The sequence below is a fragment of the Lagopus leucura genome, unplaced genomic scaffold (genome assembly GCF_019238085.1).
Source record: "Lagopus leucura isolate 7727_CA_CO unplaced genomic scaffold, USGS_WTPT01 Super-Scaffold_1, whole genome shotgun sequence".
Lineage (NCBI taxonomy): Eukaryota > Metazoa > Chordata > Aves > Galliformes > Phasianidae > Lagopus > Lagopus leucura.
Genome location: NW_024962250.1, coordinates 8,345,761 through 8,367,136, shown reverse-complemented (window position 1 = coordinate 8,367,136; position 21,376 = coordinate 8,345,761). Strand labels below are relative to the sequence as shown.

At 37.8% G+C, this 21,376-nt stretch overlaps 1 protein-coding gene across 1 annotated transcript in view; it reads left to right on the top strand.

Annotated features, from left to right (window-relative positions):
• Positions 1-21,376, top strand: part of SPTBN5 (spectrin beta, non-erythrocytic 5) — a 93,322-nt gene that overhangs the window by 17,268 nt on the left and 54,678 nt on the right. Inside the window, 20 exon segments of the mRNA XM_042862479.1 lie at positions 217-417; positions 1,649-1,855; positions 2,781-2,972; positions 3,203-3,355; positions 3,866-3,996; positions 5,091-5,342; positions 5,986-6,273; positions 6,871-7,117; positions 7,988-8,127; positions 9,384-9,483; positions 11,105-11,275; positions 11,368-11,532; positions 12,295-12,521; positions 13,353-13,539; positions 14,004-14,204; positions 15,154-15,270; positions 16,485-16,648; positions 17,628-17,760; positions 18,590-18,735; positions 19,697-19,811. Of these exon segments, the coding sequence (XP_042718413.1) occupies positions 217-417; positions 1,649-1,855; positions 2,781-2,972; positions 3,203-3,355; positions 3,866-3,996; positions 5,091-5,342; positions 5,986-6,273; positions 6,871-7,117; positions 7,988-8,127; positions 9,384-9,483; positions 11,105-11,275; positions 11,368-11,532; positions 12,295-12,521; positions 13,353-13,539; positions 14,004-14,204; positions 15,154-15,270; positions 16,485-16,648; positions 17,628-17,760; positions 18,590-18,735; positions 19,697-19,811 (3,537 nt within the window).

Sequence of the window (21,376 nt, the reverse complement as noted above, 5' to 3'; positions counted from 1 at the left end):
TGCACAAAAGTTTTTTTTTTTAAAAAAAGACAATTACTTATGCATGGGGAGCAAAGGCCAATCATCCCAGGGCTTAGGGAAAAGACTTGGGCACAGGTAAGACACAGAAGATTTCAAAGATGCGTGTATTGTAGTAGCTGAGAATCTGAATCCCCCTTTATGCTCTTAGCTGGCAGTGAGTGAGTTGTGTTCATGTTTCTCCCATCCCTCTGCTAGGCTCTTGAAGCAGAATGCAACTCGCACAGGGCCATTTGCGCAGATGTCATGAAGAGGGGATGGGATCTGAGCCAGAAGAACCCTACATATGAGGAGGACATCCAGAAACAGAGAGATAAACTCCAAACGTTGTGGCAGCAGCTCCAGGATGAGGTGGCAAATCGCAAAAACCGTCTGCAGGCAGCAGCTCTCATCAAACAGGTAAGCAGGTCTTGCTGTGACGCATGGATTGAATGGGGGACACAGATGTGGTTCACTTCTGTCTCCTGTCCCTGCATACAGGGCAACAGCAAAATGAAGTTTTCAGGTGCCAGTCTTCAAAAAGAGATCTCCATGATTCAGTCTTATCCCTTCTGCAAGCCTGCCAGACAGGAGATTTCAGTGGTTTGTGCCTAGCAGAGAACTGTGGCTGGGAGTTGCTTTCTGTTAAAAACTCTTATGGAAATAGTTCACCTAACCTTGCTTATGCACAGTAAATTTTGAAGGTGGGATCTGGGCAGCTGTGTGACATTTTTCTTACAACAACAACAAAACACCATTAATCTCAAATACAGAAAATCCCAACAATGAAACAAATACACCAGAAGACTTGGATCTACTGTGAACTTTTCCAAAATCTGGGAAATATCTGACTGTTGTATTCTGATCTCTGCAGATCTTTTACATGAACAAACATTAACACATCTGCAGATAGAGAGTTCTTATAAAATCAGCATTCAAAAATCACATTGCCGTATCTCAAGTATTATTGCTGCTGTCCCTTTTTTTGCATCTATCCTCAGTCTGTTTCCCCCATGAGCTCCTTGAACAAAACTTAACAGCTTTGTTCTTGACAAAATCTAAATTCTTTCTCCATCTATAAGCTTACCATCATTATGGTGATTTACTTCTTTCTTTTCTCTTTACTACTATGTTGTTGTTTTTTTTTATTTTTTCTGTTGTGCCTTTATTTTTTATCTCAAAATGTTGTGGGTTTTTTTTGTTTGTTTGTTTGATTGTTCTACTACTATAACAAGGCAGTTTACAGAGAAAAAAAGATTTTGCTGTAGATATTGATTTATTGTTCTCTGCTAGTTATTCTTTATATCCACTGTTGTTAATCAGCATAAACCTTTTTTTAGGTGTTCTTTGTTCTTTGTAGGGTAATAGCAAGGCAATACTTGAATCTGTTTATTTAGTGTTATAATATGAATTATCTGTTCTTGATATGATTATGAAATACATCAATGATTCATAGCTGTGTAGCCACTTTATTTATAGCTGTCACAACACCTGGAAGTAACCTTATAGATCAGCTACTCTACAGACCTAATGATATTTTTGCTCTGTTTATTGTTATTTATTAAAAAAAAAAAAAAAAAAAAAAAAAAAAAGTTGTGTGTGATACTTTAAGGATGAGACCCAGCATTTTCTTCTACTTTGTTCCCTTCAGTACTTTGCTGACATCGATGAAGCAAACTCATGGTTGCAAGAAAGGCAACCCCTTCTGGCCAGCAAGGACTATGGAAAAGATGAATCAAGTGCTGAAGCACTGTTGCATCGTCATTTGCGCCTGGAAAAGGAGATTGCAGCCTACTCCACAGAGATGAGGCGCCTGAAAGACCAGGCTGTCATTGCAGCAGAGCAAGCTCCAGCTGCAGTAAGTAGGTTAGGGATTGTGTCAGTCTTTGTTCCTTTGTTTTGTAACTATTGAAGCTGGCTAGAAATTTCACAGGGAATATTTTCCAATGGGAAAACAATGTTCTAATGTTATCTGAACTTCTTTTTAGTAGGGCACCAGTTTCAATAGAATTTTAATTTGCAAACAAAGTGAACTAAATCTTTTGTAAAGTTTGAATCCGTGCACTTCAGAATAGAGTAGGCTATGTTTTAAAATTATATCTTCTGTCATAGCTTTGTAGCATTATACTATGGAAATTATATGAAAATGAAATGTTTTTGAATGATATATTTTTATTTTACCCAAACACAATATTCCAAGTTGTCTAAAAAAGAGCTTTTTTTTTTTTTCAATTAGAATTATTCAGGAGGAATACTAAATTAGGATGAAATCAAATATTTAGATAGCAATGGCCACTTTTAGCCTATCTCAGGGTTCTGTGAAATGCTAAAATATGCTTATGTGTATTATTTTCTTCTGCTATTCTTCACAAATTTTTGTCACTCTTGATTCTCATAACAGTATTCATTTAAACTGGCTTCAAAAATGATATAAAAAATCTGCACTAGGTTGCACATTCTGTGGTTTGTTAGCAGTTTTAGAAATTAAGAAAACTGGACACTGATGTTGGCACAAAATGAGAACTTTTAGTGAATCAAAGTATTTTAAACTGAGCTAAATAAAACCACTTCATTCAATGTAAATGAAGCGTTTTTTGGTTAGTTTGTTGACTATTTCAATATAAATTAAAAAGGAAATAAAATCAAAAAAATCCTGGAAGCATTTTGTTAGAGGGTCAGAATGTAGTGATTTGAAGTGGTAAGTCCAAATTTTCTGTATATGTAAAATTTTTATTCAAATTAGAAATATTAATCCTCTGATTCTGTTAAATTTTGCACAACAGATGGTGAAGACAGAAGCCCCAAGTGACTTAAATCAAAAGACAACTAAGCTACCGTTCAGTCGAACCTGGACTACCTCTGAATCTGCACTTCCTGGAAGCTCTGGTTTAGATGTTCATTTTGTTCCAGAGAACATTTGGAAGACCCAAGATGAAATAGACTCACTTTATGAAAACCTACAGAGCATGGCTGAGGTACAATATCTCCATTCATGTTTTGTGCTTCTCTTATGCTTTTGAATCAATGTTGCTCTGGGGAGAAATATTTTGAGCTCAAGGTAATATAATGTGTTCTCTATCAGCAGTACCTGGCAAAACTGCCAAGCTATCATCCATGTATTTTAATTAATTTAAATGAAAGGATGTTTTTCCCTCAAAAAGCAAGGTAGTTATTACAGCAACAAAATTCTTCATCTGTTTTACAGGACAGAAAAAAGGCTTTGGAGGAGATGATTGGATATTACCGCTTCTGTAGCTCCTGTGAAGCATTTCAGTCATGGATGAGAGAAAAGGAGAACATTTTTCGGACTCTTCAGCCTCAAGCGGACAACGTGGAAGTCATGCAACAAAAATATCAGGTATCCTCTTTCCCTACTTATAAATGATGCATTTTAAATCAGACTGACCTTGGGAGAATGGAAAAAGTTGAGTAAGTTTTTGAGCATTTTTCATTCATTGCAATGTATGGTGCTCTGCGTAAATCAGATACTTCTTTGGTATAAACTATGCCAACCTTACTGATTCTGATGTCCGTTTAACTTCTGTGGATGTGATATTATGGTACAAATATTGGGATATGAAAGGATTCTTCTTGTGGTATATGTTATGGCACTTAAAGAAAAAAGGCACTTGTATCCCTACAGAGTTGGGCATATGCATAGGCATAGTTTGTACACCAGGAGAGATCTTGAATATAGGGGAACTGAGGGTGCAGGTCTGTATTGTGTCAGCGGGCAGGAAGATGAACAGCAAGGTACAGAAGTCACCTGACAAAGTGGAAAATGAATGTATATGGAAAATATCAAGAACAGCATCCATAGAACTGGAAAAATCTCAAGTTCTGCATTCTTGTATCTTTTCTATTTTAGAGTTTTTTAACAGAACTGGCTGCAGGGAAAGGCCAGCTGGGAGAAATTGAAAGCTTAGCTACTAAATTTGGAAAGAACAGTCCTGGCAGATACACTGAGATCCAGATTTGGCTGGAAGAAATCAATGCCAGGTAAAGGCGCTACTGGTAAAATAGAGAATACTTTTTGTGATGGCCATTGGAGAGTTGATCTTTGCATGCCTGATTTGAACTACACTGAATTTAAGCCTGATAAATTATTAAATCCCAGAATTTGGATGAGGGGAGGATTTTAAATGTACTTGAAGTTCACTCTTTCGAGTTGCAGCAGTCACCACCAGACACAGAATGGTACAAAGTGGCAGGGGCTGCTCTCTGGGGTCAGCAGGGGTCCAAGACACATTCAGCAGGGACCGTGGCTGGGCTGAGGCAGGACTGTGATGCAGCAGGACTGCACTTTAGGCCAACTCCTTGCACAGTCTCTCATAAGAGAAGCTCCCAAGGGCTGAGGTCAGACTTGGCAACTCCCAAAGCTTGGGGTTTTCATAGGGATGTTGGAGGGGGCAGGTTCAGCCAACCTGAGCTGACTGCCATAGTGCAGCAAGAGCTTGCTGTCCTGTATGGAATGGGGAACTGGGAGCTAAGGTGAGAGGCCTTGGCAGGCAAGGCTAGTCCCATAGGGACCTGAACAGGAAAGACCCAGGATGGTAACTAGCATTAAACATGAGTCCCAACAGTCCCTACTGTCATTAGCAGGAATGGGGTAGCCCTGGGCTGCACTAGCTGCCCTGTGCTTGATATCTTGCTTCCAGGACTTTGCAATGCCCTCGCAGTGAGATATTGCTTAGGGTGAGGATGCCGTTCACTATCACTGAAAGGAACACAAAATCCTATTTGACTTCACCAAGTAGCTCGGTACCTGTTGTATTTGTGTTCTCGTAAACTACCCAGCTGGAACTGTGAGTCACTGCTGGGTCTCAGTTTGACCAGTGTTGTTTATTTACATTCTGTTTAGGGTTTTTGATCACCTGAGCTAGATTCACTTGTTTGAGATGTCACTGAGATGAACTTTGAGGTTGAAGTACTGGCTTTCTCCTCAGTCCACTGAAATCCCAGAAACAAATCTCACGCTTGCTAAAAATCTGTATAACAAAGGCTATAATTTGAATCTATTTTTTAGGTGAAGGCAAGTTCTGGGGTAGTGACTGAGGCTACGTGCAAGTAATTGTGTTCTCTCTCCCTCCAAGGTGGGAACACATGGAATCTCTGAAGGAGGAGAAGGGCGCAGAACTGATCGGAGTGGCTGATGTGAGGACATTTCTTGAGGACTGCCAGAGTATAGAAGTGCTACTGCAAGACAAGATGGGCCAGCTCAGGGATCTGGAACCAGGGAACTTACCTGCTGGGCTGGAGTCTGACAAGCGCAAACTGTCTGCAGTTGAGAGAGAAGTCCTAGTGATGGAGAGGAAAATTGAATACTTGAGGAGTGTTGCAAAATCGTAAGGAGCCTGCTCTTTGTTTTCGTATTCTATACAAATTGTCTAAGATGACATTGTAAAGAGAATGAGCAGCCTTCGAAATTTCCCTTGAAGTATCTTTTTAGCTGCTTGAGGAACCAACTTGCCCATTGGATTGAGGTCCTCTCTCTTGGGTATGCCTGGTGAAGTGGCTGTTTCCAGGCTTTGCTGCTGTGGAAAGAATGTGTAAATACAGCAAGACTGTGACTTTATCAAGTTACCTGTACTAATGGGATTTACTTGCACATTTTGAAATAGGTATAATTTGGGAACTGAAAGAGGATCATCAGGGGAAACAAAGATGAAGGAAGAATAGCTGGCAATTGTGCACTACAGTTTGAATTTGAAATTGTAAAGCTTTTCAGTTCTTTGAGTCTTCTGTACTTTCATGATGTATATATATAACTGAACCACAGGAATGTTATCAGTCTTTAAAGAGTCTTTAAAGTGCATTTTCTGTGGTACAGTGTTTTCACGCAGATGTTTTTTGCTATTTTGGAGTATTTGGTGCCTTATCTGACCTTCTTTTTAACAAAAGTGTAAATATCCAAATTTATTACTTTTAAAGGGCATTGGTTCAAGCTTCAAATTTCTGAAACTGTTCTTCCAATTTTTTGTGTTCTAGTATTAAGGACACCAACCCTGCAGAGAGCAAGGCCATCACGGAGCAGGTGGAGTACATGGAGAGGCTTCTGGTAAACCTCAAGTTGGAGACCCAAAGGAAGCGTGACCTTCTGCAGCAGGCCCAAAATCAACAGTCCTTCCTGCAAGACAGCCGCAGGCTCCTGCTGTGGGCAGAAGGCATCAGGGAGAAGCTGAGAAGTGAAGAAATGGGTGTGGACGTGGCTTCTGCAGAGCAACTGCTGAGGGAACATCAGGACCTTCTGAAAGAAATAAGGTCTCAGAAGGAAAGGTAGGCTGGGCTGAGCAGAATGGGATGATATTTCAACAACACCATGAAGATGAAGATGAAACATATATTGTGTATATAAATTATGCATGAAAGTTATGCTGTTTATTTAAATGCTTGTGGAATTTAGAGTCAAAATAAAACTGCTGAATGCAAAATCCAGTCAGCTGTTGCATTCTTGCACTGATGTCAAGACACGTCTATTGGAGTAGATTTTCACAAGCTCTCTTGACACTTGAATAATGCCACCTGCACTTTCACTTCCCTTAGTTCTTCCCTTCCTATGCTTTATGTTTTCAGATGCCATGGTTTTCAGTCCTATTGTTCTGCAGCATTATAAAGTTCTAGACATAATGTTGGCCCTTCTTGCTCATTTAATGGGAAAGTCTACTTACATGGCGACTTATACAGAAATCTTACCTACCACCTCCAGCCTGTATCCCTGAGCAAACAACTACATGCAATGCGTAGTGTACAACAATGGCTAGTAGGGAAAGAGCAAGAGGGAGGGAGGGCAGCTTAGTGTTTACTGCTGTGTACTGTATAAGATAATTAATATATTCACGTGCACTAAGGTCTTAATTTTCATTCTCTGGGAAGATTTTTGCAGCTAGAGGAGCTTGGGCATAAAGTAATTCAAAACCAACCCAGTAACAGTAGGACCAGAGATGTTCACCTGTCTGTGGAGAGGCTTGCCCAGGAGAACAAAGAGCTGGAAAATATGTGGGAACACCGATGGAAAAAGCTACAGGATGGCTTGGAATTACAGAAGTTCAACAGGGAGGGAGACCGTATCAATGCTGCCCTTTCTAGCCATGAGGCTTTTCTCCGGGGTGATGACCTTGGGGTACGTACAGCAGCTGATCTTGTTTCTTTCTGCTTCACATCCAGGTAGTCACACATTTTTCTTAATTAGTCCAACTTCCTCATTCTTATAGCCATGGTATCTTCAAACTTTGAAACTAGACTGTCAGTTTTTTATTTGTGTTCTTATGTCCTTACTCATAATGAAAATTAGGCTTGGCACAAAAGCATTTCAGAAAGCAACTAGAGTTGTAATTTGTTGCTGTGTTTGCGTGACAGATGATTTAGATACAACTGAGTCACAAACTGGGTGTCTAATGCAAAAAAAACAAAAAATTAAAATTAAAAAAAATAAAAAAGGTTTTGAGGCTTAAACATAATTAATATTTTTTCATTGAAATAGAAACCTGAGCTTAAATAAATTCTTTTTTTTTTTTTCTTTTCATTGAATATTTTAAAAATGTTAAAGCAATGAAGGGGAACAAAAAAAAAAAAAAAACAACAAATGTAGACAATATTCACGAGATCATTAAAGGACGAAGATACCTTTTATATTTTCAGTTGAAAGAGTTTGTTATTTTGGGACTAACTAAATGGAATACAGATGTGCTTATTATGGATATAGTAGCCCAGATGCAGAATACAGATTTTCTTAAAAAGTGGAAATGGAACCATAACGTAGGAACAAACATATGACAGGTTAAACAGATATGTCACAAGCCTTAGCATATCTATTGCTTATTTATAGGCTGTATATACACACAGTGTATTATGCATAATTCCACTGCTAAATGTATCATGTGTCTATCTCTGAAAGAGAAGAGGGAAAGTAAGGACAAGTATTTTTTTCATTGCTACAGGAAAAGCATACAGCCAATGAAATACTTGATCAAATTTTCTTTCTTAAATGCAGGATCATGTAGATGCTGTTCGAAGCCTGCAGAAGCAACATCAGGAATTTGAACAACTGCTAATGGTGCTAAAGAGACGAATTGAAGCATTTAATGAAAATGGGACAGACCTGATAGAAAGTGGGCACTTTGCATCACACATGTAAGTGCAGACTCCCTCCTTCCTCCTTTTTGTTCAAAGGGGGAGGTAGAAAAAAATAGTAATTCCACTGGAAGCATTTAGTGTTGTTAAACAATTGGATCAACATTAAAATCTTTTCTCTCAGGCAGGATTCAGTTGATCTCTAAGGATAAGGGGTAACAGATTCAAAGTAGAAAAGAGGGTAGATTTAGATTACATATCAGGAAGCAGTTATTTACAATGAGGGTGGTGAAGCACTGGTACAGATTGCCTAGAAAAGTCATCAATGCTCCACCCTCAGAGATGTTCAAGGACAGGATAGAAGGGTCTTTAAGCAACTTGGTCTAGTGGGACATGTCCCTGGGGGGAGTTGGAACCAGATGATCTTCCAGCCCAAAAAACTGATATGATTCCAGGCTGTGATCCCTTAAAATAGGGTAGGGAAAAGGGTATTTTTCAAAAAGATACAAACATCCTATGCTCTCAGGACAAGTGAGTGTAATGAGTTAGGTTAAAAGTGGCATTTTACAGAACACTAGAATAATAATTTATTATAAACTAGTAGTATTAAAACCTTTTTAACATAAATACATGAATAAATACATTAAATGTCTGCATAATTAAAATTTTCTCTCACTTACCAGTATCATGTATTAGAACTAATATATTTGCTGTTAAAAAGTTATTTAAAACTTTGTTAGGAAATAATAACACATCAGGAACAGCTTCATATTGTAGTGGAAGCTGAAGTGTCATTTATAAATTCACTGGAGTCCAGTAAGAGGACCTCTGCATAAATAAAAATCAGAAATATAGGTTCAGAATGGATATCTTGGGTCAAATGGTCCATGATTTGTCATCACAAATGATAACATCTTGAAAATTTCCTCCACAAATTCATAAAACTACTCTTAAAACCAGGTATCTTGCCAGCTCTACTACCATTATAGGGCTATTCCAGAGCCTCACTGCACTTGTATCACAGATAAAATTACTATCTATGGTGGAATATTTGGGTAGAATAAAGGCCTAGGTGTTTTAGTCAAACATACATGACTGCAATTCACTAATGGAACATAGCTATAGAAAAGGAAAAGATAGCTAGAAAGCAGTATCTGGTTTTCAGATTAGCCACACAAGGTCGTAGGACAGGGCTGTATATCCCTTCCATCAACAAATGTGTGAACTAAATTGCAATCATATGATGCTAATGTGTACTAAAGAATTGTGGAGCCATATGATCATTACAACATTGAACTTACTCTTTTTATTGGTAGTATTAAAGAGAGAATGGCTACACTTCGGCAAAGATGGGAACGGCTGATGGAAAGCAATTCCAAGAGAAAACAGAGATTATTGGATTCCCTGCAGCTGCAGGTAAAATGACAGAATGTGCAGATTTAGTCAAGCATCTGTGAAGTAAGCTTACTGTTTGTCTTTGTATGGGACACATTTCAAGTATTTTTACTACAGCTCACTTTCCACTTTCCCTTTGACTGTGAGACAGAAAATGTCACTTTCCAAGGAGAAGGTGATGTGTAGGGGTTATATCTTACTAAACTATAACCATAGCAAAACTAAAAGCCAAAAATTGAGAGATCAAATGGAAAATATCAACAGAAAGTTCTGTCTACTGGATAAGCTTGTTCTGCTCATTACTATTTTTCTGAGTGTTAATCATTTGGCCCAAATTAACCTTTCACTCTAGATTAACATAATTAGGAAGGATACCTTATACATTCTAACTTTTTTTTATTAAGACTTTTAAAAAATGTTTTAAAAGCTACAGTGCATTTAGCTTAATTTGTAGTGGGCTGCCAACATAATGAAACAACTAGCTTAGATCTTCTTGCAGAAGTTTTAATGAAAGTTCTCTTCCTAAACCTGGAAGGGACAATACTCGTATTTGAAGGGGCTTTTCAGAAATTAGATTACCCTTGCAGATGGAATGAAGCTCATTCATCTTCTTAGGGAAACATATTTCTAGACCAAGCAACTTGCAGAAACAGGCTTCTTTTCTTACTTCATAATAAAATTTGGAGTTGGACTCGATGATCCTTATGGATTCCTTCCAACTTGTGGTACTCTATGATTCTGTACTATTTAAAGATAGTGGTGCTTCATAACCATTAATAGATAACATCTTACCCACTTCCCAAATTCCTAGTGACAGTTTGTCTTCAGAGAGATGAAGCCAGCTTCTGCTACTGCGGTGTTACCTATGCTTGTTCTCTTGTGCTTAATGCAGTCAATCATTCTGCAGTATAGTTGGAATTCTGTGTTATAGTAGCATCAGTCAGGAGAAGTTTTTTTGTTTTTTTTTTTTTTTGGTCAAGTTTAATACTGTTATTTGCTATATATACAAAGGAGTTTGCCTAGGGAATTTGATTTTCCAAGACACTTCATCCCATCTTTCTGCTGTAGATGCAAATTTTGCAACTTCACTCTACACCCTTGGATTCCATTTGCTACTTTTTTTACTGAGAATGTTTATGAATAAATGTATAGATGTTAAGCATAATTATTATTTTTTCTCTAAGGTGCCCTGCATGGAAACATCTACCAAAAACATACAGTGTGTAACTGGGACACACCACCTTATGCTGACTGTATACAATAATTATCATTAGTTGTACTTTTGGCAAGAATTTATTTTCAAGTGCTGAGACACAAAGTTGCACTGGAGGGTTGGACCACATGCGGTTAAAATAGTCTGTCAAAAATGCAAGCTCTTGCTTTCCATAGCATTCAATAGATTAGTAACTGTGGTAAAAAAGAGACTAAAAGATACTACTCTCAGAACTTAAGAACAACGATTCACTATCATAACTTCTTAATTAAAAGTGTTGATTATACAGAACAGCTTTCTTATGAGAATATAATACTTCTCCTAACTCTTGGAAAAAAAAAACAGGACTTCATACTAGTGGCAAGAACGGACCAAAAATCCATGCCAAACTAGAATTTAAATCTATTTAATCCTATCTGTTTCTGTAAGGAGTTCAACCGTGATGCTGCTGAGCTTTTGATATGGATGGAAGAGAAATACAAGATTGCATCTGATGAATCCTATCGCGATCCAACAAATGTTCTACGCAAACTGAAGTGGCATGAGGCCGCTGAGAAGGAAATGATGGCTAATGAGAAGCACTTTGCAACACTGATAAAGGTGAAGACATTTTTGAAACAAAGTGTTCCACCTGTTCCCAAACTTCATGACCTTGATCTAATACAAAAATGTGTTGTGCTGTGTTTTTCCAGAAAGGAAATCAGCTGATTCAAGATGACCATTATGCTGCGTCTTCTGTCCAAAAGAAGATGGCAGAGCTAGAGAAGAAGTGGAAGGAACTGTATGGGAAGATGATAGAGCGAGGTGACAAGTTAAGACAAGCCGGGCAGCAAGAACAGCTCATGGAACTGCTGCAGGTCAGGAGGTGGTGGGGTGCAGAGGGGAGGGCTAGCACAGGTACCTGGTTACTCTGCTGATAAAAAATGTTCCTTGAAAAAAAGAGCAGGATATTCTGCAAATAAAAGCATGTTTTAAGGTGTTTTGACACAAGGCAGATCACTTTCAACAATCTCAGAAGAGAAAAGCCAGTGTAAGGCTAACCAAGTTCACTCCAAAGCTATAAGGAGGATAACAGTGCCATCACCAAGATGTAATGCTACTGAACTCAAGCTCAGCACTACATCTGGTTATCCCAGACTAAGAAACCAATCAAATCTCTCTGCAGGGCCCAAGATTGTACAAAAACACATGCCAGCTTGGAGTCAGTATGGAGGTTTGAGGCACAGTGTTATATTCAAAAAGTAATTCAGGCAAATTTTGTGAGAGGAAAAATATGCTCTGAAGCTGTTTCCAGGTATTAATGTTTAATTAAACTGCTGTTGTATTGAATTTAAATGCTAAGCTTTGAAGCCATTGGAGATTTATTTGTATCTGAAGATAGTTCAAAGAGATGATTTTGTAGTCATGTACTTTAGTAGCTCAGAATGAAAAGTACACCAGAATGGAGAGCAAAGTAAAATATTCCCAGGAGATGCCTCTTAAGGCCACCTGTCCATGGTGTTACCAAAAAAATAAGGTAGGGATTTAAATATTGTATTCAACAAGCTGTCTTGAGAGGAGCTGAGTGAAAGAAAATGTTTCAAGGTCAGTAGGAGCATGCAGTGATCCTTCCCCTATAGGATGCCAAAAAGAAGATAGAGAAAATCGAGAAGGTTCTTCAGGAAGCAGAGACAGGCCGTGATTTGCGCTCCAGCCGCGATCTACTCAAGCAGCACAGACAGCTGGAAAATGAGACACACGAGCTGGCAGAGAAAATGAATTCTATTGTGTCTCATGCAATGAAAATGGCTGCCAATCACTTTGACTCCCAGAGAATTCTGGATGAAACGCAAAAATACCTAAAAAGGTGAGGTATCACTCTCTTTTTATTTCCACTCCTTATGTCATATCACATTTTTTGTTCCACTTTGGACTCATATTCAGGAATGACTTATCCTGTTAGTTGTGCTACAACCATGCTTTGGTCTATACCTGCACAGCTGCTGGACAATAGACTTCAACATCTGTTACTGGAATTTGCTTCTTACCTGCTGCACTCCCTACTCTGGTCCTTTGGTTACCCATAGGTCATCCAGTTGCTTGCTAAAATGTGCAGTGATCAATATTTAGTAGCAGCTAACTTCCTTAAAACATCACAGGACAAGCCTTTGGCTTCAAAAGTGAAAAACTCTTTTTTCTCCTCTTTCATCATTTATTTTTTTAACTCTTTTTTTTTTACTTTTTTTACTCTTCATTTATTGTTTTTAGTCTAAATTAAAAGTTGATCAAAATTCTTTTTTTCATCTCCAAGCAGCATTAATTAAATGTCTGGAAAGTGAGGTGTTATAACACTGTATTCTCCTTTCAATGTAGGATTACATCAGAGTTATTAACTGAGCACTGGCACTATCTATTGCAGCAGGCATGACCTGTGCCAGGCTGTATTATGACCAAGGCTTGTGAGAATCACAGCTTCATAAAGCTTTATTTCCACTTCCATGGCCTGCTCAAATCCCTTCCATACTTGCCTTCAGTAACCTTCTGGAGTTCTTGTATACACAGCCAACACTAACCTTTGAATTTTAATTGCACAGAAGTATCCAGTGTTCTGTAATCATGATTGTGATATCATAGACTAATGCCCTTGGCAGGATTGGGGTAAAGCTTTGTCTAACATGTTTTAATGGATGATCCCTAGGTTTGAGTCTTTGCAAGCACCTCTTGGTGAGAGGCGTAAGCTGCTGGAAGCTGCAGTGGATCTTTATGAGTTCTACCATTACCATGACATGGAGCTGAACTGGATTAATGAGCGGTTACCTATTGCCAATTCCACCAACTGTGGGAAGTCCTTGGATGTAGCTCAAAGTTTGTTGCAAAAGCACAAGGTATCTCCTTTCATCAAGCTTATGATAGCTTGTTGGCACGCTGCACATCACCACAGCCTGCAAACCAGTACCTGCATAATTCTCCTTTACCTCTGGGAGGCAGTTACAAGAAAAATGTAGTGCAGTACTAATTGAAATATGATTCCATCACACTGAGACAAGTGAGCAGAGTAGTGTGATTTCCAGAGCAAACAAGGAATTCCTGTAGGAGCTGCAAAATTTTCCATGTTTTACAATATTCTTATTCTGAGAAAGATAATAGCTCTTCCCATTAGAAGTGGATAAAAGCTAGTGTACTTCATATTAAATAGAAAAACTAAGTTTTTGCTTTCTGCAGTGGTCTGGGTAAAATATTTTGACTCTCATGTTCTCATACTATCTTAGTTCTGTACTTACTGCACTTCACTTCTTTTTCTTCACGTATCCTTCCTTTCTTCCTCATTTTTCTTTTTTCTCATCCACAGGAATTTCAGGCAGAGGTGAATGCCCACAAACAGCAAGTCCAGCGGGTTCTGGATAAAGGAAGGACAATGATTGGAAGCCAGCACCCATCAGCACAGAAAATAAATGAGAAATGCCAGGAGCTTGTGACTGCCTGGCAGGGCCTGGAGAGAGCCTGTGAAGAAAGGATGAAGCAGCTGCAGCACTCAGTTGCTTTCCAAGAGGTACAAATTTCTCCCATAGTAGCTTTTTCAGGCAAACAAGAGGATCAAAGATTTTAAGTGAACAACAAAACAACTTAAATCTCTCCCTTTAATAGTCTTGGAATTCACTTCAGCTCAGACTCATGGAGCCAGACTCAGCAAAATAATACTGAGAGACTGATCAAGCCATTCCACTTAAAGCAAGTTAGGACTTTTGACCCTATTACTTCAACAAGATAATGGAACATAATTTTAGCCTCCTTAGAAAAAAATTACAGGCAAGTGTGCATCTGGATAATCCCAAATGTATTCAGTCTTTAGTGGGTCATTTAGAGTGCAGTCACTCAGATGGCATAGGTAGATTTTTAGACATAACAATATTTGCACAACGCTCATAGGTCCACCTAAAGTATGTGCAGTGGAAAATTTAATCATCTGGATCTTGTTTCCTCCAAATGTGTAAACACCTGTCCATACTGTAAGCTTTATGAAGCCTGATCTTTATAGGTGGTTTGAATTTCTCAGAAATTAATCACCATAGCTTTGGTGCTTGAATAAGACCTCAGTTATTTTGCACTGATGTCTTAAATCTGTGGCCTCCTTCATATGATTTGAAAAAGCAACAGTATGTATAAAATCCTCATAGTATGTTCAAATTTATATAAGGATTCTATAAATTAAACGCCATTTAGAAAGCATTTTTTTCCAGGGATTCGGCAAAGCTAATGAAGTCCCTTGGGTTCATTTCTTATCAGGAAACACACCCAGCTTCTTCTAAGATTCCTGCAACTTAGTCTGGTCATGTGGAATAGTAGTCCTTAGGATTAAATAGTCTTTATTAGTTTTTCAGTGTGACATTGCAGTAGACCTTATAATGCACCCTTTGCTTCAAATTTATTAGGTCAAAAGAATTACAGGAGTATTATGGAAGTTGACACAGACATTAATTTACCTTATTTTTAACTGATAGTTTCTAATGAATACTTCAGACCTGGAGGCTTGGATAGCAGAAAAGCGTCCACTTGTGATGAGCAAGGACTATGGTAAGGATGAAGATGGAACACTCAAACTCCTCAAGAAACATAAGGTATTTCAGAAACTTTTTAGTAATTCTTGAAAAATTAAATAATAAGATATTCAAAGTTTGCATCTGTGATTAAGTTAAGGAATTGAGTTGCTATGTTGCTTCAGGAAGGAATGACTGCCATAATATTTGAATTTATGGATCCATCAGCAATTTTTTTTTTACAAAGCTAGGATCTTCTTTGTTTGCATGTCATGCTCTGAGTCTGAGAGTAAAGGGTGTAATATACCAGGCTGCAAGAACTACTTTAGTGACTAAAACCATGCACTCTAACATCTGAGATGGTCTTGATTGACTTCTACAAATATTCTTAGCATGAAAACATGTTTGCAAGGCAAGATTTTGAAACTATAAAAAGTTGTGAAAAAATCAGAGGTTTTCTGTTCATCATTGGGAGTGCTTTTAACCCCTTAGGAAAGCCTCAATGAATCTGTAGCTTTCATGGCAGCAGAGTCTTGAGTTTGATTCTGTTTACACAAACCAGCAACTTTGAGATTACTTTTCGGATTTGTAGGTAGAAAAAATATTTCTTCTCTACTGCTCTTAAATCACTCGATTCTTTTTTCTACTTCATCTATCTGAGAGTAGCAGAGGAGGTCAAGGAATCTCTCCTCAAATTCTGTGGGCTGGCAGAATCTTTTGATCTGCCTTTCTTTTTAAAAATGTTCTGTTTCCTTGATACTTAAGTGTCCAATCATCAAAAAGATAGCTCAAATCAACATATGTCCACATATGATTAGACAGACAGAAAAGGTGGATGTAGTTTCCTACTCTGGTTGAAAAAAAAATTTAGTTTGGCAAGATAGGAGAATGAGGAATGTTCTCATCTTATTTTTTGAGGCCAAAACTATGATCTGATATCTGTTTTTCAGTCTCAACAGATAAATGAAGAAGTTTTATGTTTTTCCTAGAATCAAAGATAAATATTTTGTATTATTCCAGGAATACTTATACTTATCTCTGATTAACCATATCAGAAATTTCTAATCCATCTAACTAACTTGTTTGATATTATATATGTAGTTTAAAAAAAAAAAAAGAGAGAGAGAAAATAGCAAAATAGCCTGAAACTGATCAAGTCCTGGAAATATCACATGCTTTCAGAAACCTCTTCTCCTCTTTTAATGTCTCCATTGATTCCAGTATAGTCTGGCGCAAAAGCTGAAATAGTGAAAGTCTTAGAAAATCTGCTCTCATTCTGCTCTTTCCTTTGACAGGTGCTGGAGCATGAGATTGCTGTTTACCAAGATCTGATTAAAGAACTAAATGAAAGTGTCCAAAATCTTCCAGCTGTGGATTCCATCCAGTATGTTGAGGTTGATGCACCAAGGGAACAAGTTCACTCAAGACTTCGTGATTTGCAGGAACTAGCAGCAAAAAGGTATGAACTAGAAAATATCCATCTTAGCTGACTCCAGTCTAAATTGCCCCGTGGATACTGTTTGATCCAAAGCCTAGCTGACTATGTTTTGACTCAAATAAGTCAATCAAAGGCATCTCCAGTTACCTCACTACAATTTTTACCACATCCACAATTTCCCCTATTTTTAATTGTATTTAAGAAATTGCTTGTTTCTATATTTGAATTCTGTACACCTATGGGCATTTTATTATTGCTACATGAAGCCTCTACATTTTGCTGAAGGAATTCAAAGCTACCAAATTTCCTCTTCACCCTTCATCATCCTCCTGTAAAACAATTTGAGATCCAAGATTCTGTCTTTTCTTCCTGTTATCTGGAATATGATATTAGAAGGGTAAGGGAGGGGTAAGCCTTGTTTTAGAAATTTTTTTCCTTACTGAAAACTACTAGAAAATGACTTTATTTGTAACATAGAAGAAGGAAAGCAATTGATACTATGCTTATCTTTATGGCCAGTGCCACTGCTACTATAAGAAGGCTTTTGTCCTTGAATAAGACATATACTTTTCACTTCCTTTCTCCTATTAAAACAGTAGCGAGTTACAAGAAGACAGTTTGCTTTTACTCAGGATTTTTAGATACTTCTAGCCTGTTGTTGGGAAAGAACAAATGCACATTTGAACAGTTTAGGTTTTACCTCCTCAAAAAAATCACACAGAAAATGTTCTCATTTAAAAACAAACAAATGAAACAAAACAGGGAGAAAGCTCAGTTACTGTGCTTTTCTGAAAACTTCAATCAGTGAGTCTGACTTGATGACAGCTGTCATCTTATAAACATTATTTCCAGTCCTGAGAAATAAAATCAGCTCTTATATTAAGGACAATGAATCTTGATGAGGAGAGTCCGGGGGGAGTAGTAAGAAGAAAGTTATTAATTACCCTTCCCTTGAACTCCTTTATTCTAATTGTATTTTCTTATCTGCTCCTTGCAACAGAGGAAAGAAGCTGGATGAGACTCTTGTTTTGCATGAGTTCTTACGAGAATACGAAGATCTGCAGGACTGGATGGCTCAGCAGAAACAAGCAGCCAGCTCTGAAGACTATGGAAATGATTACGAGCATGTATTGGTGAGTTTTTTGAGTAACCAATCAAAAACCAACCAGATTGTATGCTGTCAGACTGTAAAAAGATTCCAAGATTGTTCCTGAAAACTTGGAAGATGAAGATGAAAAGCGTATTGAAAGCATGAATCCCTGGGAAATAGGAATAGAAAAGAATCAAGGGTGGGCAGAAATGATTGACTACTGATGTCAGGCACACAGCATTGCTGGACTTTTGCATCATGTTACCATGGGGCCTGAGCTGCATGAAGCAGCTGCATGCTGAAGTAATTAAGCTTTCAGATACTCAAAGAGAATCTCCCATCTATTTTTTATAGCTAGATATTTCAATGTGGTTTATTTTCAGCATTTGTGAAGGAACATTTATGTAGGGACATTACAGCCATATCTTTTCGCGTGGTATAGAAATTATTATAAAGTCAGCACATTAGAAATCAATAGCCATTCAAAATCTTTATTTTTAACATTTATTTCAAAATATGTTGTGTCCTAAATTTTAAACTCAGACTGCGTTATTGAGTTATAATACTCAATAAAGATTTATATTCCTAAAGTAAAAACATAATGTTTTAATAATTGCAATTCACTGTACATTGAAAATGTATGTTCTATCCTCGGTAATCATGCTTCTGCCTTGTATCTGCATCACAGACCTCGTATTTTGCTAACAAACTGTAGTTCCTCATTGTCTTTGGAAGTAAAATCCAGTCGTTGATATCCTCCTTGTCAGTTTCTCTATCTCCACTTGTAGTCAGCTTGTTACTTGTCACTCTGACACCAAGAAGGTGCAACAACTGTCAACAACTTTTTTTTTTGGTTGTTTTCCCTTCAAAAGCAACTTTGTGCTAAGTATGACACTTTCCGACACCAATTGGAAGCAACTGGGAAAAGAGTTATGACTTGCCAGCAGCTGGCAGAGAACTTGCTAAACAGTGGTCATTCCGAGTCCCGTGAAATCCGGCAGAAGCAGAAAGAGCTAAGGTAGGACACCTGTGTAGGCTCTGTAATGCTTTGTCCTTTCAGTTCACTCTTGAGGAGGAATCAAGAAGAAATTAGAAAATTATAAGGCATGTCCCCCAATTCTCTAATTGCAAAATGTGTGTTTTTCTCATTGATAGAGAACTGTTGCCATGCCTCATTTAAAAATAGCCTACTATAATATGGACATTATCTGTTTGCTGATTTGCTTTTTTGCAAATTGCATCAGAGATTCTTTGCAAGCAAGAGGTAATTGAACTTCCTTTGTCCTTTGGAGAAATGTTATGTAGCTGTAGAGCTGGGAATTTAGTTGAATAATTATTGCTTCTAATTTTTTTAGCTTGAATCTCATGACTGCTCTGCAGCTATTAAGATGTTCTGAGCCACTTCTGTCTAGCACTGGTCCAAGCTGGCCTGAAAGAGAAGGATCAGTGACTAGTGGAGTCTGATTCAATCCCCCAAATCCTGCTGTGCCAGTCATAGTGCTGGACAGAGTACAGAGTTCTGGCAGTGGAAATCAGGGGAGAACTCAATTTAGTCATTAATTTAATGTCCAGATAAATGTGGCACTTTTAGGGAGGAAAATTGATGTAGATGAAGAGTTATACTCATCTTTAAATTCGAGCTTCATATATGTGCTTCCTCCAGGAGTCTTTTTTCCCATTATTTCTCCCCTTTTAGTTGTAAATTCTGAAGCATGTAAAGGCTGAAAGACTTATTGGAGAAACTTGCCCATGTATGGGCAACAGTTTAAGTGTCTGGAGCAGACAGAAGAGTATGGGCAGAGTAAGGTGACAGATGTCCTACCCCTCAGAGAATCACTTCAACAGAATTTAATGGCAGGACTGAAAAAGTACAAGGAGGTTTTGTTCTTAGCCTTTCTTCAGACTGTTAATCTCCTTTACTCCTAGTTTACGTGTCTTACATGTTTTGTGTTGTTCTTTTTTTTACTATTTCTCCTTAGAAACTCTTGGGAAGAGCTGTTAGAAATTACCAGATTACGCGGTGAGCAGCTGAAAGATGCAGAGGTGATTCACAAGTGTTACCAAGATCTGACAGATGCTCTGGCACACATTGAGGTAAAAAACACTGGAAATATTTTATATAAAGAAAACTTAAATTTCAGCTTAATCTGTGGAGTATTCTTATGATTCTCAGTATGCTTACTGCTGTCTTCTAAAATATCTCAGTAAGAAACTCACACGATTACTCAAACTGAGTAAAACCAAAAAATTCTGGGTAATTTTTAAACACCTGACTGTTCACCTTATGAGAACCATTGGTGAAACTGAGTACAGCTAGGGATAAGACAAGTAGACTAGGGCCTGAACTAAGTTGTCTCATATTGTAATGCATGTAGTAATGTTTCATTCAGTCTTCAAGCCTAAGAAACTATACTGTCTCACTGTTTCCTTCTTTCTACACCATTATGGCCTTATGTGCTGAATAGAGAACTCTCCTATGGTTTACAGTGACAATTAAGCCTGGGTCAGGTAGTTATGTAACCTGGTGCAAAAGCTGGGCCAAAAATGAGTTCTTTTCTTCATTTCTAGTGATAGGTAGTGGCAGTACTACCAGTATGAAAATGAGAGAAGGGCAAAATCTCAATGAAATTCTTCAGGTCTCTCTTTCATCTAGAAGTCCAAAAGGATATTTGGAAGGAAACCACATCATTGCTGTACTGAGATGTGTGGTTTTCTGAGTGCAGATATGTATAGAAAGCAAGGCAACAGAGCTTCCACTGTTTGCAAGGCAACAGAGCTTTGCTCAGTTAAGCGTAGTAGATTTTTCTATTTGCTTGTAATAAAAAGGCTGCTCTATTCAACTATGTATTCCTGTTTTCTTTCCCTGATGTAAATGGAAAATCAAATGTCATATATTCTACTGTATACCAGTTGAGGTTTTCAGAACCTGGCACGTATTTTACCTTTAAGAATGAAGTAGTTAATTCTGTAGCTATGACAAGTGGCAGTTTAAAAACATTCTACAGACAACTCTTAATTTATTCCTATGTTGGGTTTGCCCCAGCTAAACAGTACACACTTCTTGCATTGTCTCCTGTTAATAAACTTTATTGCTGAGTGGGAGAGCAATTTGCCGTGCCCATCCCTTCATTTATCTCCTGCACAGAGGTCTAAGGGGGAATGTCTTTTTCTCAGAGGAACATAGTAATGGAAAGTCTCTCTTAGGTGACCAACTCCAGTGCAATCGTATCATAGGCTACTACAACATACAACTCCTTACTAAGATGTATTGTTTGCATCCCAAATGAGCCTGTGAATCTATTACAGAAATGTATTTCTACAATTAGAAATATTTTTCTGATTTTTCACTGACCTGGACTTTGAACAATTTTTTGTTTTGTGACAGAATTGTTCAGTGTCTCATCTTTGCAGTAATTCTTCCTTCCATTCTTAATTTATCTTTCCTGGACAAGCATAACTAAAGATTTGTGTAAAGATGATTCACAGATTGTCTGCATTCCAAAAAATGGCCTGAAACTAGTGGTTGTTAATACTACTTCAATAATTAGCTATATGTCACTGCAGTAGCTATTCAAGATTAATTCACACTGCCAGACCTGTAAGACATTCTCTTTATTGTCTGATCAAGGAAAGACTTAAACCTTCATCTCTCATAGTCT